The 23,310-nt window shown below is 54.4% G+C and overlaps 1 protein-coding gene across 5 annotated transcripts in view; it reads right to left on the reverse strand.

Moving 5' to 3' along the window:
* Nucleotides 1-2,969: 2,969 nt before the first annotated feature.
* The window catches only part of DMTN (dematin actin binding protein), a 28,671-nt gene continuing 8,330 nt past the window's right edge, over nt 2,970-23,310 (reverse strand). For 3 of the 5 annotated variants that reach the window (XM_064585428.1, XM_064585429.1, XM_064585427.1), the window contains exons 2-15: nt 14,729-14,933; nt 14,372-14,446; nt 13,794-13,949; nt 12,828-12,872; nt 12,399-12,498; nt 11,956-12,012; nt 11,591-11,743; nt 10,513-10,637; nt 9,811-9,916; nt 5,281-5,345; nt 5,092-5,140; nt 4,854-4,910; nt 4,305-4,385; nt 2,970-4,190 (exon numbers count right to left, since the gene is read on the reverse strand). In XM_064585428.1, coding sequence (XP_064441498.1) covers nt 4,306-4,385; nt 4,854-4,910; nt 5,092-5,140; nt 5,281-5,345; nt 9,811-9,916; nt 10,513-10,637; nt 11,591-11,743; nt 11,956-12,012; nt 12,399-12,498; nt 12,828-12,872; nt 13,794-13,949; nt 14,372-14,446; nt 14,729-14,746 — 1,086 coding nt within the window. In that variant the 5' untranslated portion in view covers nt 14,747-14,933 and the 3' untranslated portion in view covers nt 2,970-4,190; nt 4,305. Of the gene's footprint in view, nt 4,191-4,304; nt 4,386-4,656; nt 4,723-4,853; nt 4,911-5,091; nt 5,141-5,280; nt 5,346-9,810; nt 9,917-10,512; nt 10,638-11,590; nt 11,744-11,955; nt 12,013-12,398; nt 12,499-12,827; nt 12,873-13,793; nt 13,950-14,371; nt 14,447-14,728; nt 14,934-23,310 lie in introns of all 5 variants that reach the window. The other 2 variants (XM_064585431.1, XM_064585430.1) reach the window with 2 other exon arrangements.

The raw sequence follows: 23,310 nt of genomic DNA on the forward strand, positions 1-23,310 counted from the left end.
TTTGTGTCCGGAGAGGCGATGGGAGAGCTGGAGACCCGAGTCCAGTCTTGTGCTGGGCTTTTCTGGGCCTGCTTCCTTAGGGAAGCAGCTGCAGGGATTAAATCCGCTTTCCCCAAGGAACTCCAGGTGATAGTGGGAGTGCATCAGGAATCCATAACCTTTCATTTGGCTTCACTTTTAAATTTTTATCTTAAAAGTTCTAATAACAGTCAGTGGACACATTTGTATGTGTTACATGCCCAAAGCGTTAGAGCCCACCAAGGTATGGTGACCCTTGAACAGCATGGGTTAGGACTGCTTTGGTCCGCTGATACATGCAGTTTTTAGATAAATACAGTATAGTACTCTAACTATATTTTCTCTCCCTTATGATTTTCTTTCTTTTTTAGAAAAAATTTCAAAGTTTAATATTATTATTATTTAGTAAACTCTACACCCAACTTGGGGCTCGAACTCCCAACTCTGGGATCAAGTGTCACATGCTCTTCCAACTGAGCCAGCCAGCCGCCCCTCTCTCTTATGATTTTCTTAATATTTTCTTTTCGCGGGGTGCCTGGGTGGCTCCGTCAGTTAAAAGTCTGCCTTCAGCTCAGGTCATGATCCTGGGGTCCTGGGATCAAGTCCTGCATCAGGCTCCCTGCTCAGCGGGGAGTCTGCTTTCCCTCTTCCTCTGCCTCTTCCCCTCCCCCTGCTTTTGTGCTCTCTCTCTCTCTCTCTCAAATAAATAAATAAATAAATCTTCAAAAAATATTTTCTCTAGCTTACTTTACTGTAAGAACAAGTATATAGTGCATATAACATAAGAAACATGTTAATCGACTGTTTATGTTAGTAAGGCTTCTGGTGAACAGGCTAATAGCAGTTAAATTTGGGGGCAGTCAGAAGTTATATACAGATTTCTGACTTTGTTTTCAAACAACCCTCATGTTGTTCAAGGGTCAGCTGTATTTAAAGTCTGCCAGATTAGCTCATTTGGGAGAAGACCTCTGAATAAAGCCATTCCTCCTGTCAGTTTAAATGAGGGCCAAGGCTATTGCTGGGTGAACTGTTTTAAATGCGCAAGTCACTAAGCCCAGCTCCAAGAAGAGGGGACACTGACGCTGTGCTAGCTCCACGGGAGGAGTGTGAATGGATTTGTGTGCATTTTTAAGCCATACAATTTTGTAAGTACTTATCTGTGTGGATCAGGATTTTCCTGATACAGCGCAGCCAAATACAATAGTGAATTAGCTCCTGCATGCGATAAAGAGGCAACTGTTGGACATAAATCTTGACTTAAAATTTTTTTAGTCATCAAAGTTTCTTTGTTCTCATTCATTTTCATCATAAGTAGCTATAAAATTCAACTTGTAAGTGTATTCCAATTACTAATAATAAAATGTAATTTTTTAAAAAAGGTTTGCCACTGAAAAGGTTTGGAAACCCCTGGACTAAGTGATCACCAAGGTTTTGCATCTGTTCATATGCATGTGCCTGCCTACAAGAGTGGGGGGGGGGCGGGGGGGGTGTGGTGGGAAGAGGCACTGAGAGATTCTCCTAAGGTTTTGTCTTAGGGACCCAGCTCCATTTCAAGTCTCTCCAAATCTCAAGAACTTAAAATGCTTTCGGGCTCAGCGTGCAATCGGCCCACCAAAAGCACTTCCCAGTGACCTGTGACCAAACACTGCCTCAGCACCCCTTGCTGCTCAACACCCAGCAACTCTGTGGAACATGGGGTGCTGGCCTTGTCACCACTGTATCCAAGTACCGGAACAGGGCAAGCCCTCCAAACATTGGCTGAACACCTAAAATTGGGTAACTGTTCCTCTCTCTCTCTCTCTCTCTCTCTCTCTCCACCTCCTCGTCTGTCCTCCCTGTTGCCCCTCGAGAGGCAGCTGCTTATATACTGGGCAAGTCCTGGGTTAGCAGTCGAGAACCTTGCAGGACTATCTCCACTCGTTACTTGCATGTAGCTTCAGGCTTCGGATGAGATGAACAACGGTCTCTTCTACAACCTTCTCTTTCCGTGAAAGGATTAAAATGATCTGAGCTACGGACCTCACAGGCTGTTGAAAGGAGAAAACAATGTTGCAGATGTACCAGAACTCCTACAACTTAAAATAATTGTTCGCATTTGAGATTCTTACCCACTTTGCTTTTGTTTCAGCCAAAAGGGGTGGAAACTCGTCTTGGGGGTAGCAGACTTGAATCAGGTCCCAGCTCTTGGGTTCACACTCCAGCTCACAGGGTCCCTCTGACAGCACGCCTCCTCGTGCGCCCACATCGGGGTTCTGTCTGCCAGGTGAGGCCGGCCCCTCCTTCACTGGCACCCACACATGATGTCCTCCTTCTGATCTTCCTGTCAGCTCTTCACCCTCTCCACCCACCTCCACACTCCAGTTCCCTGTCTGTGCCCCCCTGGGAGGCCTTGCCAAGTCACCCAAGACCATGGTACCCGCTCCTCCCTCAGCCTCCACTGAACCTGCGGACCACTTGATCTCACCCATAGGTTCTCCAGTGCTTGGTTTTCCCTGCCTGCTCTTCAGTAGTCGCCTGACCGCCTACTCATGCACTGTTGACCTTCTCTGTGTTTGGCCCCCCCATCAGACTGGGAGTATCAGGCCCTGGAGGGTGCAGTCATGTCAGATGTTGATGAGCTTGACTGCCAAGCTGAGCGTTCAGGGCCTCAGCACAGGACAAGCAGCCTCTGCCCCCAGCTGGCTTTCGTATCAGTCTCCAGAGCGTGACTGTCTGCCCTTCCTCCACACCTCTGTGCTCGCACAGCCCCTGAAGAAGGGCAGCAGCTGGGACGCTGCTAGGCCAGCCCTGCTTCCGAGGCCCGGGCTTGCGGGAAGGACAGTGGGGCGCTGTCTCCCATCTCCTCCAACCCTCAGGGCTCCCCATTTGAACCCTCACTCCCAAGCCTTCCCTCAGCCTGGCATCACCGCTCCCTCTTACCCAGATCTGGTGGCTCAGAAAGAACAAATAGATTTGGGGACCCAATGCAACCTTTTAATTCCAAGCGGAGTCCCCCTCCCACAGCATTAGCTCACACACACACACTGGAAAGGGATGCCAGGGTCTGGGCAGGAACAAAACCCAGACCCAGGCAAAAATATATATATAATTATATACACATATGTATCTGTAGAGAAGAGAAGCTGGGAGTGTGATTAAGGTAGGGCAGAGAGTCAGGAGAGAAAGCAGCTGGGGGGTGCCCCAATAAATTACATTCTTTAGACAGCGTGGTGGGGATGCAGGGGTATGGGCAGGACCTGGTAGCCAGGACACTCAGCCTGGCCTCTTGATCCCGTCCAAGGTCCTGGTTCTAGCCAGGACCTGGGTGCTAGAAGTCTAGCTGACTTTGCCTGGAGGCTGACGGTGGGCCAGGGTTCTGCAACATCTCCACTCTAAGCCAAGGCTTCTAGGGAAGCCACAGGGCTGGAGCAAGAGGCTTTGAAGCTTAGGAGTCACGAGGAGAGAACATGGTGAGCTGGAGGACAGGGTGACCTCGTTGCTAGAGGCTGAGCTCAAGCTGCTCCTGCTAAGAGTCAGGGAAGCCAGAGGCCCCGGTGCAGGGGAAGCTGTCCAAGGTGAGGTGAGGAGGCGTGCTTGGGTGCACAGAGTCCTGCGGCTCTCCCTGCCTGCCTGGCGGCTTCCCACCCTCACCCTCTTCCTAGCAGGCCCGAGGGTTCTACCCACCCATTGGTCAAGACGCCAACATGCCTGACCACTAAGTGCTGCCTTCCTTTCTCGTCACTCTCTTATGGGGACCTTCCTGTGGGGGTGGGGTGGGGAGAGGGTGCAAACATTATCTCTGTGTGTGCTGGGCTCCAGACTGGGTTTGCCCTGTGCGGTGAGGACCAGGGAGGAGGGAAGGGGGCCCCTGGCTCCTTGTGGGGAAGCAAGTTCATGTCCCACAGCCCCAGCACTGCAGAGGTCTTGGCTCCCCCTCACCTGGGGAATGGAGCCAACTCTACCTCCGTCCCCCCGCCCTGCTCCCCGAAGAGATGATGCTTTGGGGTCTAGTGGCCCCAGCTCCAGAGCCCTGAAGCAGAAGGGGAGAGCGTCAGTCATGGAGTTGCGGGGGGGGGGGGTCAGAAGAGAGAAGCCTTTTTCTTGAGTTCATTCCGCTTCCACAGGGCCAGCTTGCTAAACTCTTCAGGAGACATAGAGAATACCCTTGAGAAGTCCTCGGCTGACAGGTGTCTCTGGAAAGGGGACATATGGAGGCAGCTTAGGGACAGGGGCTCGGGGCAGGGCCAACTGACCAAGGGAGCACTCAAAGAGGCCCCAGATTTCCCCCACACATTTCCTCTGCATACCTCAAGCCTCATCCGATCCACACCGGGAGGCAACTTGGTTCTCCCCTTGTTGGTCACCACCAGCATTTCGTAGGGAAAGATCTGAGGGAGAGGGGCGGGGGTCTCCTGTCACCATAGAGTCTCCTGTCACCATAACCCCCTCAACTCCCTGGGCCCCTTATCAGCCTGCAAGGGCCACTGGGGCTCATGCCATCTTTGCCAACCATCTTCCCAACTTCCCTGCTGCCCCTCCCATCATCGACCCCTAGTGCATTCACTTCCCTGGCTTCTCCCCACCGGCTGGCTGGCCCACCCCCACTGCAGATGGTTCTGTCCCCTGCCCCCCACCCCTGGCTCTGCCCCTGCCCCTCACCTTCTGCTCCAGCACACAGGGCAGGGAGTTCCCCCGGTCCATCCTCCCCCTCTGGCCCTCTCCGTTCTGGGGAGACCAAAGCCGCAGTGAGCCAGAGTGGGGCAGGGAGACCTCCCCAGCCTTACCCTGGCTTCTTGTGTCCTCACCATGGAGTTCTGTGGCCCCACACCCTCCACCCCCCCCAACTCTCCAGTCACCCGTCCATGTCTTCTGCTGCTCGGTGTGTTCCCTCCAGAAGGCACTCACCTGCAGGCCTGTGGGAGACAAAAATCATTGTCCAGAGGCAGCCCTAAGGTCAGCAGGCCTCCAAACCTGCCAGCTCAGCCTCCCCGACCTCCAGCCACAGCCCTGCCCACATCACAGACGCGGGTTGCCCTGGGGCCTGCTGAGGCCCCGTTCCCAGCTCGCCTGGCATTGGGCGGCCCTGCCTCTCACCTGGGCTTCCAGTCTCACTCCCAGAGGGGCTGAAGTCTGTGGACTGTAGCTAGAAAGGACACAAAGGGATCAGAAGGAGGCTGGAGAACTCGGCACTGCTCCCCCAGGGTGCCCAAGTAGCTCAGTCCCTCTGAGGTGCCCGAAGGCACACTTCCCTCACGGTCTGTGATCTCTGGTCTGGGACCTTACCCGGCTCAGCGTGGTCCTGCCATAGGCGGGGAGAGAAGACGACTTCGATGTGCCTGCATGCAAGGCTGCAAGAGAGCAAGAGGCCCCACTCAGTGCCTTTGGTCTATCATTCCTGAGAGGGCTGCCTCCCTGGTCTCCCCTGCCAGAAGCAAGGCAGTGAAACATGGACCTGGGGGGCCCGGGGGGGCCCCTGTTGGCTTCTGGCTCCTGCCCATTACCTTCTGCAAGTCGCACTGTGCAGCCGGCTCTGAGCTAACTAACTACACATCTGGGGGCGCCTGGGTGGATCAGTCCGTTAAGCATCTGCCTTCGGCTCAGGTCATGATCCCAAGGTCCTGGGATTGAGCCCCGCATCGGGCTCCCTGCTCCGTGGGAGGCCTGCTTCTCCCTCTCCCTCTGTTCCTCCCCCCTGCTTGTGCTCTCTCTTTCTCAGATAAATAAATAAAATATTTAAAAAAATAAATAAATACACACACACACACCTGGGTGAAATGCTTGAGTGTTAAAATTGATAGTTAGCCAATGATGGCCAGAGGATGAGGCTCACCATCATAAAATGAAATTCTGGGCTACAAAAATATATCTGAAATTTAGTCAAAATAATTGAATCATTACAATTTTATTATTAGCAATATTAGTAATCAAATCTCAGACGTTTGATGATACAATACAGAAATGATCATTTCCTCTGCACCATCAGCTGCTAGACTGTACCAGCAGTCAATATACGTCACATTTGTGGGGCACCTGGCTGGCTCAGTCAGCAGAGCATGGGACTCTTGATCTCAGGGGTCTCGAGTTCAAACCCCACAGCGTGTGTAAAGCTTACTTAAAATTATATATATAGATTTCCCATTTGCAAGATCAGATGTAACTTTCAACTTACACATTTCATGATATCACTTAGCTTTCTTGCACCGCAGATTGTAACTCAAGAAAACTGGTTTCAGTTAACAGGTTTTCCTAAAAAGAACTTTGTAATTAAGATTCTTAGTTTGGGGCGCCTGGGTGGCTCAGTTGGTTGGGCGACTGCCTTCGGCTCAGGTCATGATCCTGGAGTCCCTGGATCGAGTCCCGCGTCGGACTCCCTGCTCGGCAGGGAGCCTGCTTCTCCCTCTGACCCTCCCCCCTCTCATGTGCTCTCTCTCTCTCTCATTCTGTCTCAAATAAATAAATAAAATCTTTAAAAAAAAAAAAAAAGATTCTTAGTTTGGCCATATCGCAAAACTCTTTCATATCCAAGTGCTTGAAATCATTGGCATTCTATGGCAATCATTTTGATAAACATCTTTTTTTTTTTAAGATTTTATTTATTTATTTGTGAGAGAGAGAATGAGAGACAGAGAGCACGAGAGGGAAGAGGGTCAGAGGGAGAAGCAGACCCTCCGCTGAGCAGGGAGCCCGATGCGGGACTCGATCCGGGGACTCCAGGATCATGACCTGAGCCGAAGGCAGTCGCTTAACCAACTGAGCCACCCAGGTGCCCTGATAAACATCTTTAAAGTGTATTTATTTAAGTAAGTAATCTCTATACCCAATGAAATGCTCGAACTCATGACCCCAAGATCAATAGTCACACGCTCCTCTGACTAAGCCAGCCAGGCATCCCGATAAACATTTTTGTTTGAAGGTTTAGCCTTGATAGATTCAAAACTATCAAAATTGTCTTCTTAAAACATCCTTTTAAAAGCTGTTGTTTGGAAGTTTGGTGAGAACAAAATGTGTTTTGAGGAACTCGTTTTTCTTTTCTTAATACTTTTTTTAATACTTTTGTGCAGGAAATTATCTTTCTACAAAGATCATTCATTACTGAAGCATTTCACTTTTTTTAAAAAAAGATTTTAATTTATTTGATAGAGAGACAGCACAAGCAGGGGAAGGGGCAGAGGGAGAGGGAGAAGTAGACTCCCTGCTGAGCAGGGGAGCCGAATTTGGGGCTCAATTCCAGGACCCTGGGATCATGACCTGAGCTGAAGGCCGACACTTAACAGACTGAGCCACCCAGGTGCCCCAGCATTTCACTTTTGTGAGAATAAGTATACATTTACATTTCAAGTGACTGATAGAATTTCAACCTACAAAACACATAAAATTTTCACTTCAAATTACTTTTAGAATGCTTATTTATGTTTGAAAGTGACCACTTCAATGTTACTACAAAGAATGACATGCCTGTTCATAATTCTGAAATTGTTGAAGGCACCTGGGTGGCTCAGTAGGTTAAGTGTCCGACTTGCTTTAGGCTCAGGTCATGATCTCAGGGTCCTAAGATCGAGCCCCACATTGGGCTCCGGGCTCAGCATGGAGTCTGCTTGGGATTTTCTCTCTCCCTCTGCCCTTCCCCTGCTCACACGCTCTCTCTCTCTAATAAGTAAAAAAAAAAAAAAAAACACCTTTAAAAAAACTTCTGAAATTGTTGAGGTTGATTAGCTATGACCGTAACCTATGCAATCATGTGTTCACAGGTCACATACAAGTTCAGGCATGCCAAAAATGATGATGAGGTAGACATTTGGCTATTCTACTTTGCAAGGCCGAAATGGAAGTTAAAAAGCTAATTTTGACTGAATAGCAAAATCGGGTGGAACACAAAGATTGAATCCAACCTTCGGGGCATCTCTCCATCTGCCTCTTTCCTGAGGCCTTCGCTAGTCTACGTTCTCTAAAATGGCCCTATCGTAACTCCTCCCACTCATACTGAAATATCATCCTGGGTGCTCTCAGTGACTCTGTGGATGTCTGTGTACCTACGGCCCTTACGGCTCCTTGAATCCCACACGCCGGTGGCCTCCAGCTCCACTCCGCATGAGGCAGCCCCTTCAAACGACCACCCGGGGTCTTGTCCACAACGGCTGCACCTTGCCCTCCGAAGCCCGGGAATCCCACTTTGCAGCCACCACGCCACGCCCTTCCCTGTCTGCCGCTTCCCCTCGGCCTCACTCCCAACACATCTGTTCGTGTCATGCGGACCTCCGGGGTCTTGATCTCCCCACCGCCACCCCCGACCTTCGCCCCGGGGGTCAGCAGCTCCCCCGGCCCCTCCTCCCTCGGCGCCTGCCTTATCAAGCCCTAACCCTGGATCAGCCTGTTGCCGGCGGGCCATGGAGATAAAGCCCACGCTGCTAGACTCCCTCACTACAGACGGACCACGGTGCACCAGGGCCCCTTCCCTGCGGCGGCTAGTCCAAACCTTCCCAACCTCACCCAGCCTCACCCTGCTTCTGCTCAGCAGACAACCTCAACTTCTCCTGGCACCCGCTCCCAGACCCAAGTCCCCAGCCTGCGGAGCAAGAGGCTTTTCGAGGAGGCCGGAGGCCTGCCTCCGCATCCGGATCTCGCTGGGGGCGGGAGCGCTCCAGGGCACAGCCTCGACGTCCTCCCTTCCCTCTCTTCTCTCCGTGATGCCGTTTTTCTCTCAAGGTCTTACTACTATACACAAGCTGAAGACTCACCTTGCCCTGCAAGCTTCCAACTCAGTAAGACCTGGCTCCCACCTACATGTGCTTCGAGGCCAGCATGTCCCAAACTGGTCCTTTTGTTCTTCCCCCAAGCCCCCTCCCTCATCATCTCCGTTCGGCTGACTCCAACTCCTACATGTTTTTTAAACCCCCCTGCCCTTCTCTGGACCTATGGACAGCTTTAGCCCTTACCCAGCCTATTGGGAAATGCGGTGGAGTGTCTCCGAAGAATGCCTCTCCCCTCCCTTGAGTCTAGGCTGCTCCTGAGCTGCTCTGACCAACAGGAGGTAGGAGGAGTGATGCTCCGTGGCTCCGAGGCTAGGCTTTTAGAGGCCTCAGAGTTTCAGCTTGGGTTCTCACATCTCCCTCCCTCAGCTCCAGCCGTGCTGCTCTAGGGAAGTCCAGACTAGACTCAAATGATTGAGGCTAGTACCCAAAGCTCAGGCCACCCCCGTCTCTCTGGCTAATCCCTGCCACCCCAAGGCCCACTCTGGGTTCTGGAACTGCAGGCTCCTGCAGGTCCTGTAAGCTGGCCAGAATGTTTCCTGTTCCTTGCCTCTGGGCCCATGCTGTCCCCAGTGTCCGCAGTGCCCTTCTCCCCCACTCACTTTGTCTCTCTCTTCCAGACCTAATTACCCCCCCCCCCCACAGCCCTCTGGCCCCAGGCCCTGTCATGGTCCCCTCGAAGCACTCACTGTGTGCCTCTCATGTCATCACAGCATGGCCCCACTACACTGACCCCAGTTTCCATTTAATTTCCATGTCAATTTCCTCCTGGACTGGAAGCTACTGAAGAAGAATATATTTCTGACTCTTTCTAATCCCCAGTGTCTAGCATATGCTAGACATTCAATAAACGTTTGGTCAATGAAATGAAATTGGCTCATTCTGCTTTAGCTGATAGTATCTTTATCATCTAGTCTTATTCCATGACTGGTATCCTTGCCCTAAGGAGAGCATGAATGCCTTGATCTTCTGTCCCCTGTCCCCCCATATGATAGGCAGACTCAGACTCTGGTTCTGGCCTCGAGGTCTGGCCAGGTGATTTGGGGGTCCCGGCCGTGGCACTCACAGGTATGAAAGGGTGTCCGGTCGGGCAGAGAGCGGGTTTTCCTCCGGATAGGCAATGACTTTTCCATCTCTTCTTTCAAGATCATCTTTCCCAAGTTGGAAGTAACCTGGGGAAGGAGAGAGGAAGACTTCCGTACTCAGTTCTCCTCTCCATCGGAGCTGGGTATCTGCAGGCAGGACTGGGGACAGGTTTCCAGAGTGGCTGGGCTGTGCCCTGGAGCCCGTGGGGCCTGTCACTCTGGTCTGATGGTGCTACCACGCTGGGTCTGGCCACCCTCGAGAGCAAGGAGTCAGCGCTGCTCCGTGTAACTGCATCCAAGTGGCCTCTGCATCCCAGGTCACTCTCCCAGAGCACCAGCCCAGGCCACTCTCGGTGACCTTTCCATGACTCCTAACATCCTCTCTCCTGCTCTCCTTACTCCTCTTCCCACAAACTTAGCCTCCCGGAAGCCTGGCACTGGGAGGTGGGCACCCTTTTCTTTCCTTTAATCCCAAGTTAACTAGTGTTCCCCCAAAGCAGCATGAAATCCTGGTGTCCCTTCAGTAGCAGCAACCTGATGTCCTGGGAAGAAGGGGAATTCCTCATGTTCATACGAGGATGTTTTTCAGGCACGAAACCGTTCAGAACAGAACAGCTAGAGACCTGGGACTTTTGTCCCCAAGAAGACACGGGCAGGGTGGCTGGGGCGAAGCGAGATGCTACCTTACTGAGTTCCTCTCGCTGACGCTCCCTGAGAGCCTTCATCTCCTCCCCGGAGTCATCATCTTCCTCCTCTTCCTCTTCCTCTGCCCCCCTCCGAGATGCCTTCCGTTTCCTCCATTCTGTCTCTGGGGAACACCGGCAAAGGCAGGCTCGTCAATCCACCATTCACTCAGCAAGCACGTAGCAGGTGCTGGCTTTGTGCCTGCCACTGGGCTGCCCCTTCAAGGGAACACTACACATTATTTTGTAAAAAATAAAAGGAGGGGCGTCGGGGGGGCTCAGTCAGTTGGGCATCCGCCTTCAGCTCAGGTCATGATCCCAGAGTCCCAGGATCGAGCCCCACATCGGGCTCCCTGCTCGGTGGGGAGCCTGCTTCTCCCTCTCCTCCCAGCTGTGCTCTCTCTCACTATCTCTGTCTCTCTCTCTCTCAAATAAATAAATAAAATCTTTAAAAAAAAAGGAAAAAATTTTCAAAAAATAAATAAATAAAAATAAAAGTAACAGGGGCACCTGAGTGGCTCAGTCAGCTAAGCGTCTGCCTTTGGCTCAGGTCATGATCCTGGGGTCCTGGGAACAAGACCTGTGTCGGGCTCCCTGCTCAGTGGGGAGCCTGCTTCTCCCTCTCCTCCCTGCTCCTGCTTTCTCTTGCTATCTCTGTCTCTCTCTCTCTCTACAACAAAGAAATAAAATCCTTAAAAAAAGAAAAGAAAAGTAACATTCTCTAGCCTTGTGATAGAGCTAAGTAGGCAACACAGTCACACGACCTAAGTGCACTGGGGACCAAGACCTTGTCTCATTCCTTTTTCTCTTTTTCAGAGCTCCTATCACAGAGCCTGGGATGCTGATGTTTGGTCAATGTCTGCTGAGTGGTCCAGTAAGTGAATGGAAAGGGACTGAAAGACCAACAAGCAGGGCCACAGACACCAAGAGCTAGCGGAAGGCAGGGAATAGTGATGAGCCAGGGGGGTCATGAAGGACATAGGGTGGCAGTGCAGAGAAGGTGGGTTCGTGGAGCTTCAACAGGGACTGTGAGGCGGTGTCCTGGGCCTCCCCTCCCCTCTCCAACACGGTCTCCTACCCACGACTGCCAGCGACGGGGGGCATGGCCAATAGTCGGTTTCAATCTTGGCGGGCTGGTTGGGGTCAGGCGGCTGGGCTGCAGGGAACTTGGAGGACTCGATGATGAGGTCCTCGATGAGGTGCTTGCTCTGAGGGCTGCCTCCCGTGGACTCTGCAGGCGGAGGCCAGGGTCAGTCCCCACCCCAAGCCAGGCCACCTGGGCCCACCCTAGCCCCCAACTCCCTCTCCTATCCCTGTTCACACCTGTGGCACCGTGGGTGTGAAAACATGGCACAACAAAGGGCACAGGGCAGAGGTTATGTGTGTTATGAACAGCCTTTTTCCCATGGCCTCCCAGCCCAGCTCAGTGAGGGGAGCCCTCACCTCTCTGCTTGTAGATAGGTGGCTTCTTGTAGATGTTGGAATCCGGGCGGGTGGTCTCTGTGGACAGGGAGCAAGAGCCGATGAGAAGAAGGATATGCTGATGGTGGCGAGGCCAGCTCAGTAAGGAGAAGGGCACAAACAGGATAGGAGAAAGCAAGGAAATTCACAGGCTCCTGCCCAGAGCCAAGACAGAACCAGAGTTTCTGGAACTGTCCCTCAGGGGGTTGGGGCTTTTTGCACTTTTCTCGTTGGGTGGGAACAAAGGCATGACAGGGCCCATTATTTTGGGGAGTTCTGCCTGGGGTCCTGGCATCAGGGGGTCCGGCCATTCTAGGGTGAGGATATACCCCAGAGAGTAGAGGATTGAGAATAAGAAGCTTGGGTCCCTGTAGGAAAAAGAGGTCCTAGGGAAAGGGTGCCACCACACTGACAGTAAAACCTACCAGGATGGTGGAAATGGGGTAGGGGGGTCCGGGGGGTCCCGGTGGTTCTTGGGGCTGAAGCCTGAGAGATGGTTCCAGGGGACCGGCTCTCCGCCCACACCTGCAGAGCAGAAGTGTGGTTGACTGAAGCTCCCAGGTCCCCCACTCTGCCCTCTCCAACCCATGGAGACCCTGCTTCACCTCACTCCACCAGCTCTGTCCCCCCACCCCAGCAGCCCATGAGCCCCCAACCCCAGGGCAGAGGAAGGGTATCCAAGGACTCGACCTGCTGATGGTGTCTGACCCAGGGAGTAAGGGTTAAATGAGGTCCTGGGTCAGACAGACAGATGGACCCAGAGCTGGTCGGCGACAGGATGAGGTCATCCCGTGGGCTCTGCATCTGTGTGGGGGTGGGGAGCTGGGCAAGTGTCAGGTGTGGGGCAGACTCACCTCTGGGGATGGTGGGGGGGATGTGGATTTGGGTGACAGTGAGCGCTGCGGATGGAGAGGAGGCTGGTCAGAGCCACAAGGGTAGGGGGAAATGCTCATCCCTAGAACCCCGGAGGGGCCACTTCATCCCCCACCCAACTCTGCACCCTTGCCCAGCCAATTTCTGAGCCACGTCTTCTCTCTCAGTCCTTGCCAGTTCCCAGCACTGGCCCTCCATCCTTCTCCCTCTTAGCGCTGTCCTAGGCAGAGTCCTCTCTTTCTCTGGATGCGTGAAGAAGGCATGGATCTTGCAGCAGTGTGCTTGTGCTCTGAGGGCCAACTGAAGGTGGCTCTGGCCCTGTCCTCAGAGTCTAGCACCCAGGGGGAAGGGCCAAGAGCCACACGCATCCAGGATGGAGTCTGGGCTCCGTGCAGGGCAGTTACGTCTCCCCACAGCCTGCCTCCAGCTCACTGCTCAGCTGTGACACTATCCCTTTCTGGAAGACAGTCTACAGAGTAGTTGCTGTGAGTTATCTCTGGCACTGAAATCGCTGGTGAGGTAGATGGGCAGATGTATCACCTCTATTCTACAGGAGGGGAAGCTGAAACCACACCTTCACATGGTCACTCAGCGAGGACTTCCAGCCTCCCAGTCCAGTGTTCCTGAGGGCTTTGGGCCAATTTGCTCTTTCTGTCCATTCCCACGCTTCTCCTCCACGGCCCCGGCCCCCAGCTCCGTGCAGCTGCCATTCAAACATGGCCTCCCCTGTTCTCTACATGGAACTACCTTCCAGCCTCCAGCCGGTCTCTGCCTGCTCTCCACAGACACTGCCTGGACCACTGGTTGATTTCTGCCCACAGTTCCCTTTCTTGTTTTGGAGTCTGGCCTCCAGGAAAGGAAGCATGAGAGGGATTCCACCTCTCCCCTGTGCGGCTGGGGGAGCCCTTCCCCCAAGTCCCGTCCAAGAGGAGCCTCCCACCCCTCACCTCCCGGCTTCTGGGCAGCTCCACGTGTTCCAGGACAGAATAGGTAAAGTGGGGCTCATAGATCATGAGGTCAGGCCGCTCGATGTCCAGGATGGCCTTGTCCTTGGGGATGGCAGCCAAGTCCTTGTAGCCCAGCACTTGATTGTCCATCTTGGCCTGAAGGGAAACGGTAGGAATGGAGCAGATGTGCCGAAAGCCTCACCTAGAGTACTGGCCTTAGGAACTAGACTTGCGATTTATCAGGAAGAAAACAGGCAGCCATTTGAGATGCCAGTTCCTATTAGTTAATAATTCTATTGTTTTAATTTTAAGGGTTTAGAGAGTCACCTTAAAAAATGATAGTCCTTCACCTAGCACTTCGGGTACAACGAGGCAGGACCAGACCAGCAGAAGGTGGATGTGGGGAAACTTCTCTGGCTTTCTGGCTTCTCTCTGCCTAGCAGCCCTGGCAGGACCATGGTCTGGGAGGCTCTGGGTGAAGCGGCCCAGCGTGTCCCCCACCCCACCCCCTCCCTGAGGGTGCTGGTGGCCTGAGGGTGCTGGTGGCCTGAGGGTGCTGGTGGCCGAGAGGTACTCACCACGATGCTGGAGGGAGAGCCGGGAACACTGGAGCCTCGGGAGGAGCTGACGCTCCCAGGGGAGGTAAGTGGTTGCTGGGGAGAGTGAAAGGCGGGCGGGTGGGAATGAGCGTGCGTGCCAGGGCCGGGAGCGGGCAGGGCTCTCCACCGGGCGGAGGGCCCCGGGCCGGAGGGCGGGAGGGGGCGGCGGGGGCGGGGGCGGGGACGGGCTTCCCTAGGCCTCTGGGAACCCGGCGGGCGGCGCCGCGGGCAGCCACCAGGTGGCACCGTCGACTCCCGACCTGACCCTCGGCGGGGAAGCCTGGCCCCACCCGCTGCCCAGGCCACCGCCCGGACGTGGGGGCGGCCCCCGCGCACCTTCTGCAGCCGCTCCATGCAGCAAGGGGCCGGCCGGTCGGGTCACTCGCAGAGCCCCGTGCGCGAGGGGAGACGACAGGGCGTCAGGCTCGGCCCGGCTCCTGGGCGCCGCGCGCTCGGGGCCACGAGAGCAGAAAGTGCGGTCCGCCGGGCTGTGGCGTCCTCATCCCTCAGTGACTCTCCGGCTGCGGACCGAGTGCCGGGCCTGCGAGGGGAGGGAGGACGTGCGGGTGAGGGCGGTGGGGCCCCGGATCTAAGGGAGCTCGGGAGAGCAGGGCGGAAGGGAGCCAGCGCCCTCCAGGGTTCCGGCTTTCCGTTCGCTCAGCCCCGGGAAGGCCAGCGCGCGTGGGGACGGCGAGGCGGGAAAGCGGAGGGGCTGCACTTGTTTTTGAGCCATTGTTCTCTGGCTGGAAAGGAAATGACTACAGGGGTCAGCCGTTCCGGTGCAGCCTCTACATTCCTGCTTTGTCACACCTGCCGGGCCCTGCCCTGCCCTGGGCCCGCAGGCCGGGTTCACGCCCCGCTTCTCACTCCCCACGGCCCTTGCCGCGTGGCCTCTCTCTCTGGCTCTCTGCTGGCCCCTGGCCCTCTTCCCCCCTCAATCCATTGTCCACTGTGCGCCCCTCTGTCTCATAGCCCAGAGGGTCCTACTGAACCTATGAGGTGGACAGACGGGGAGGATGGGATGGAGCCAAACTGACTTGGCATGAGTGGTCAGGTCATGGGTGGGGGGCGGGGTGCCACGGAGAAGGGAGGGGAGGCTGGAGGGAGCCCACATCCCTTGTGTCCCTGTCCCTGTCCCCTGCCCGGGGTTCCACTACAGGGAGGATGGGAGTGGAGACTGCAGGGAGCCCACAGCCCCCACATCCCTGTCCCTGTCCAGCAGTCAGTCTCACTTGCAGGCATGTGATTTGGGGCCGAGGCCACATCCCAGCTGTCCGAAGCCTTCTCAGGACGCCTGCGCGCGGCTGCCCTCTGCCCTCTGTACGGTTGCTTCACTGCAGGACAGCACCCCTGAGGCTCAGCAGGAAGCCATCCCGCCCCACACTGCTCTCTCTTTGCTCCTAGAGAGCTGGGTCTTGTCTGCTGCAGTAGATTATGAGTTCCCTGGGGCCATGTCTTGGTGTCTTCACCTTCAGCCTTCATCGCTAATTCCCTTAGCAAAACTCCCCCTGCCCCTTGTGCTGGACACATAATAACTGTTCAGCGAATGCCTGGCTGAGCTTCCAGCAATGGTGGCAGTGGGACTATCTTTCCATTTGCTGGCCGTGAAGAGAGCTGATGGCTACAGCAGGTACAGGGAAGAGGCAGCATAAGGTAGAGATTAAAAGCATGAGCTCTGGACTGGAGTTCTTGGGGGTGAGTATAGACTCTGCTACTCAGCAGCTGTGTGACCTTGGGCAAGTTACTTACTCTCTCTGTGCCTCACATTTCTCGTCTGTGAAATGGAAGACAGTATTATGTCATGGCGAGACTCTGAGTATTAGATAAGTTATAACAGGTAAAGTGCTTAAAACATTGTAAATTCTATGTTGAGTATTAGCTATTATTATTTATTTTTCCTCAAGGACTAATGAACTTAGATGTCTCTTTCATAGCCATTCTTTACCGCAGGGGGTAATGAAAGACTGAGGCCATTGGTGCCCCCAATCTTATCATCTGTTACTTTGTATCAGACCATTCTTCGGTTCACCCTCTCTCCACCACCAAAACCACCCGCTTGCTGCCCGAGCAGCCCTCACTCCCACTTTCCTGCTTCTGCGCATGCCCTTCCATTATTCTCTGTCCACCTCCTTGTCTCCCAGATCCCACTTGTCCTTCAGGGTCCATCCTAACCCTCCTCCTCTCGGAGGCCTCCCCTACTATTCTAGTCCTTCTGATCACCCTTCTCTGAATTCCAGTGGGACTGAAAAAAAGACCCATATAACTTAGCCCTTGATTATATGTTGCCTAAAACAGGAACATGTTTTTTTCACTAACCAGAATGAGTGCTAACTTCTGGAGGGCAAAATAACAAAGCAATTGCCATCATTTTTTGAATGCTCATGCTAGGTACTTTGATAGCACTTTATTTTTTTTAAGATTTTATTTTTAAGTAATCTCTACACCCAATATGGGGCTCGAACCTACAACCCCAAGATCAAGAGTCACATGCTCCACCAACTGAGCCAGCTGGGCTCCCCTAATAAGCAGTTTAAAAGGATGATATGTTTCATCCCCTCCAACATCCCTATAAGGTAGACCTATTTTACAGATGAGAAGACTGAGGCTCAAAGAGATTAAAAAGTTGTCCAGAGTCATGGAGCTGAAAATGACTGTGTCTTCAGCACTGGCATGGTTCAAAGTGCCTAGCTAGTACTGTGCCAGGTGCATTGTGGGGATAGACTAAAATCTGCCACATTTCTCAAGTCTTCTTGGAATTCTAGAGTCAAGCTTTCTCCAAGACAAGTCCCTTGCTGTCAGAGTCACACTAGGTATTTGGTGCCCATGGAAGGACTCCATTCCAGAGCTTTATCCTTCTCCGGCCTTCTTAGCTCTCACTTTGTAATGCTTTTATAACTAGGTGTCTGAGGATCAGCATAAACTCTAATACATATTCAAAGAGCTGTTAGCTCTCTTTCACTCCTCTCTGATCTTAACTGTGTTTTTTTTTTTTTTTAAGATTTTATTTATTTGTCAGAAAGAGAGAGAGAGCACAAGCAGGGGGAGCAGCAGGCAGAGGGAGAAGCAGGCTCCCCGCTGAGCAAGGAGCCCGATGCAGGACTCGATTCCAGGACCCTGGGATCATGACCTGAGCCAAAGGCAGATGCTCAACCGACTGAGCCACCCAGGCGCCCCTGATCTTTACTGAGTTAATAGCCATTGTCACACTAGCTGTATGCATGGCTTAAGCCTTAGAGCCAAACACTCATTCATCCATATATCTACCCACCTATCCATCCACCCATCCACCCATCCATCCATTCATCTATCCATCCATCCACTCATTCCTCCACTTGTCCATCCATCCCTCCATTCATCCACTCATCCATCCATCCACCAACCATCTACCCACCCACCCAATCATATATTGCTTTATCCATCCATTCGTCAAATACTTCCTGAGCACCTATTCTGCAATAACCACAGACAACATTCTGTGATAAGTCTTATGGGGAAAAGAAAATGAGGCAAGGGAGCCAAGCTGCCCCTGCAGAAATGAGAAATGTATATAGATAACTCCCACGCAAAGCAGATAAGATAACAGAAGGAGCTGTGAGAGGTCACAGGACGAGGAACCATTTCTGCTGGCGTGTCGAGAAGGGAAAATAAAAAAGATTCCTTAGAGGAGGTATTTGAAGTAGGCCTTGAATGCCCAGTTTGAGTTCGTGCAAAAACTAAAGAATGGATTCTTGAAAGAGAAGGAAGGCAGCATGAGCAAAAGTAGGGGCATGGGGCGGTGGGGGGGAGGTGGGGAACGGGGAGCACTGAGTCTGTCTAGGGAACAGCAAATATGGCTAAATTGTAGAGCTCATGAGATTGAGCTATGTGTTGGGCAAGAGGTTGGGGGTCAGATTATGGAGGCCTCCAACCCAGACCAGGGGATTTAGATTGCATTTTGTGGGCAACAGGGTCCATAGAACGCTTAGAAACTTTTTTCAAACAACGAAGAGACAGATCCAAGCAACGCTTTGGGATGATGAATGTGGCTGCAGCCTGGGAGGTGGGACTGGACAGGAAGGGGCAGCATGGACAGAGACCAGCCTGGAAGCTACAGGAATAGTTCCAGCATGGGCTTGTGAGGGCCTAGACCTGTGCGCATGGCCCAAGATGGACAGGAGGCAAATGGTAGAGATCCTAGAGGCAAAATGTGCCAAACAGACTCGATCTGGAGAGCTCCCCAGGGCAGGGGTAGGTGGCTGACTCAGAGACAGAAGAAGGGGCAGCAGTGAGTTCACTTGATGCCTGCTTGAGGTGGAGGTGGGTACAGTTGATGAGCAGGTGGAATGTCCAAGAGGAACCAAAGGTTGAGGGAGGGGTAGGCTGGAGAGATTTAGGAGTCATCTAACTAGAGGTGGTAGTCGGCATATGAGGTTGCCAAGGGAGAAAGAGGTTCAAAACCAGCATCCTAGGAAACACCTAGGGGACTAGAAGAAAAATCATCACAGATGGCATGAAAGGGACCAGGAAAAGGAGATGGCTTGCTCCTTGGGGGCAGGGGGTGTATCTAGTGCACTTGAGTGCAGTAAGTATGGAGAACGAGGGTGGGAGGGAAGGGCTGAGGAAAAGTCATGAAGCCAAAAGAGTCTGTGGCCAGAGGAGAGAAGTGCTAGAGGGAGTATGGCTTTCCATGTCAGTGGCCTCCAGGAGCATTTCCAGAGGAAAAGTGAGGCCTCCTTGTCAGGGCAAGCCTGGCTAGGACACAGGCAGGGGAGTGGGACAGAAGGGCCGGAGGGGGTTGGAGAGTGGCTTTGGAGGAGGCCAGATTGGCTGAAGGTGTTTAAGGAAAGGGGAGACTGGAACTCCTTTGTAGGCACTGGGGAGGGAAGAGTGGAGAGGATATAGGGTCCCTGCAGGGGGAGGGATGCGGTCCAGGACCAAGTGGCGGGCTGGCTTTGGAAGGAAAACTTGGGCTTCCCTGAAGGACAGGAAAGGGAAAGTTGGTATCCACAATACAGGGCCCTGTAGCCTGGGCCAGGCCCTTATTTTCCCAGGAAAAGTGACAGGGAAGGCCATATGCAGATCTTAAGGTTGGTGGGACAGAGGCTGAAGAGAGTAGAAAAGGACTGGTGGGGAGTGAGGATGGCTGAGCCACCAGGGAGAAGAGAGTTTCAATGTGTTCTGGAGCCTCAGGCTGAGCCTGGTGGTGGCCTTGGCACCCTCCCCTTGAACATCAGTGTGTGTGTGGGGAGGGGGGACGGGGGGTACTGAGTGGGGCGATGACTGTATATCAGAGAGGTACTCGCCCAGGCAAGGAGGGAGGGGAAGGGTCCACGATGATCCAAGTCACAGCGGGGCACAATCATGCCCTGAACCCACACTCACACGTGCACCAACACTGCCTTCAGCCATGGCCACTCAGAAATGTGATCTGAGGGCGCCTGGGTGGCTCAGTTGGTTAAGCGACTGCCTTCGGCTCAGGTCATGATCCTGGAGTCCCTGGATCGAGTCCTGCATCCGGCTCCCTGCTCGGCAGGGAGTCTGCTTCTCCCTCTGACCCTCCCCCCTCTCATGTGCTCTCTCTCTCTCAAATAAATAAATAAAATCTTAAAAAAAAAAAAAAAAAAGAAATGTGATCTGAAATAATGATGTCTCTGCTCTGTTCCCCAGACCCTTCCTATCCAGGGCGGTCTGCAAGCCCGTGCCCGTCCCCTGGGCTGGGTCTCCCCGCTGAGCCTCAGCGTCTCCCTTCCCTGGGGCCACACTCCACCAGGGCTGGCTTGCCAGTGCCCAGTGTGGTAGAGCGCACGCCAGCCAGCTGATCGCTTACCTTCCAGGGCACGGCATTTTAATTTGGGGCTCGCCTTAAGAAGTGAAGTTCTTACCGGTGAAATTTTAAGGAAAAATGTGTGGGGTGGAGTGTCCTCTCTCTCTCTCTCAGGAGGGAGAGGGAGAGAGGAAGTAGAGGGGGAGGGAAAGAGGGTTTTCTTGGCTTCTCTCAAATCCCAGCATGCAGGCAACTGCTTACTCCCGCCAGGAGCGGCCCCCTCCCCCAAAGCTCCTTCCCTCTCAAGTCAACACCCACTGTCCCCCTCCCCCAGTCCTGACCTTCTCTCCCCTCTGGACACACCCGGCCGTGTCACACAGGCACAATGCGCTGCCCCCATCCCAGCAGCCTCCGGTGGACAGAGACCAAGAGGGCAGGCTGCAGCAGGAAGGGAGGGCGGGATGGAAGGAAAGGGAAAGAAAGGCGGTGGAGGCAGGCAAGCCCAGGTGGTGGAGAGGACCTCCCAGCTGCTCACTCCCCTGGGATGGGGGTGCTCCTCACTCGTCCATCTGTGCCCCGCCCTCCCGGGGCGCAGCCGCGCCTTATCAGGGGCCACCAGCCCAGCCCCGCCTCTCACGGCCCGCCTGGCATCTGCCTCTCCGCAGCGACCAGAACCTCCGGGCTTCGGGCTGCGGGGTGATAAACCCCGAGCGCCCATCCCAACTGCCTCCTCCCTGGACGGGGAAAAGAAGAAGGCTCAAGGGGCAGAACCACAGCTGGGGGCCTCCCGTCCTAAGTCCTAAGCCAACCAGCGCTCGCGCTGGGCCAGCCACTGTGCCAGGGACATGCATGCATCCCCTCTGCCCTTCACGCAGGCAGCGCCCTCCCCATTTAGAGATGAGGAACTACAGCGGAGAGATGACATGCCAATGGCCACCCAAATAGAAGTCAGGCTGGAATTCCTACCCAGACCCGTCTCAGGTCAAAGCCAATGGACACTTCTCAGCGGGTCCCTGAAGATCCCACTTCCAGCTGAACTTGGGCCTTGGCTAACCTTACGTGATGGAGCCACCCAGATTCCTGCTCCCCGGCCTCGCCTGTGGACAAGGAGCAGGGAGGCCCCGTGCCCCTGGGCAGGGTCAGGCCAGGCTGGACTCTGGTGGTGCAGACAGTAAGCGAGTTGTGAAATGAGGCAAACGAGCGTCCAAGCGGGCTGAGGTCAGGGTGGGCAGGAACTTTGCCCCTCTCCCTTTTCTCTAGTTTCACTCACAGTGGGACCACCTTGCCTTGCCCCCTCCCTGCTCCTTCTCCACTCTTTCTGCTTTCCATTCCCCTTTTCTTCTCTTTCTTCATCTTTCGTCTCTCGGCTCTGTTTCCCTTTCACACTGTCCTGCTCCCGGCCCCACCCCCACAGTTACTGTGGCAACAATTCAATGCCAGAAATAAAGGCAGGATCCAGCTAGGTCACCAGTTCCCAAAACAGCATCCCATCCCAGGGTGGAGTGGGGAAGGGCGGGCAGGGGCAGACCAGCAGCAGCAGGGGAGGACCGAGGGTGTGTGCGTGTGTGTGTGTGTGTGTGTGTGTAGGGGGCACCCACGCTTGCCCCGAAAGGGCGTGCGAGAGCAGGGGAGGGCTCCTAGCTTGGTGCCGGGGTTCGTGGAGCACCCCCAAAGCCTGTACCCTCTCTCCCCTTTTCTCCTTTCCTCCTCCCCATCCCCATTTTTAAAGCCCTGCTCCATCTGCTAGGACGAGGGTTGGGGTTCTTCTAATACCAGCACTATATAGCACCCTCTCACGCTCTGATGGAGCCCCAGGCAGGGGCAGGTGGGCCCCCGAATCTGGGTCCCGGTCTGAGAACCCCCCTGCTCAAGGCCCTGCCTGGTCTTTGTCCCTGATGGCAGCAGGCCTGGGCCCAGGCACCCCCTTCCATTCCTCCTACCTCACACAAATATGCATCTTTTCATCCAGTTTCTCCTAAATCACTCTCGGGTCTCTGTAGCCGTTCTCTCTGCCTTCCCTCTGAAGAGGCCTCTCTTTCTGAGTCCCCCCCAACCCCTCAGGCTCGCGTGGTCCTCAGCATGTTCCTGCTCTGGTCTCTATTTATAGCCGGTCCGGCTGGTTCGTTATGCTGTCACTTACACAAGCTGGATTGAGAGGGAAGACACAAGGGTCTTGTGTCCCAAATTCAGCTTCTGAATTCTGGGGATATCACTATTCTGGTGTCCACACACACACACACACACACACACACGTGAGCTCCAAAAGAGGAATCCCTACAGACCTGCACTACGACGTGAACAGTATGACTCAAGTGTTCAGCATATGGAGAGGCCAGCAGCACGGCGGCTCACACGCGGACGCAGCTCCACACTGTGTGGACTTCACCCACACACGCAGGAGCCCACACTGAAACACAGTTGCAGAACCCATGCACCCTGCTTGCAAGATCACGCCCCCACTCTCCCGGCAGGGCCCCCACAGTGACACACGGTGCCACTGACGCCCCCTCACCCCCACGCACTGAGCCTCCCCGGCAGCCGTTCTCCATGCTCACAATCACCCGCGTCACGTGCTGACACCCCCTCTCTAAGCTGTGCACGTGTCCCGGAACACAGTGCCCCCCATTTACCCATTCCCCGGGAGCATTCCTGCTCCCCCGTTCCCAAGGCCTGACTGCCTTCCTTCTCTTACACCTGCCCCTGCTCCCCTGACTCTCAAACCCTGGCAACACCGTCCCCCGGGAGGGAAACACCAGGCGCATCTGCCCAGGAAGGGGCATAACTAGCAAAAGGGTGCCTCTGGATCCTTCGGGGCCTGAAGGTCTGCTCAGCCCCAGCCCCTTCAAGCACTCCAGCAGGGGGTCAGGCCTGCGGCCACGCCCTGCCACCCAACCTCAGTCTGCGTTCGGCTCTCACTGCAGCCTGGCCAGCCAAGGGCGAGAAAGGGTCTCCCCAGGCACCTCCCCACAGGGAGCACACCCATCACCACCAGCATTCAGGTGTCTGTGTGTCCGGCTCCCCTCTCAAGATCTGTGGCACACTGGGAGGGAGACTGGCAACCCCTTCCTCTCTCCTCCCTACGCGCTCCCTGTTATTCAGCAAAGAAAGAACAGCTCCCCTGCCCACCCCTGTCCCCCTCATCCCATTGCTTGGACTTCTGCCCAGCACAGCTAGG

Source organism: Mirounga angustirostris, unplaced genomic scaffold, assembly GCF_029215605.1.
Source record: "Mirounga angustirostris isolate CCGP_5_RB_7025 unplaced genomic scaffold, mMirAng1.0.hap1 SCAF_2, whole genome shotgun sequence".
NCBI lineage: Eukaryota > Metazoa > Chordata > Mammalia > Carnivora > Phocidae > Mirounga > Mirounga angustirostris.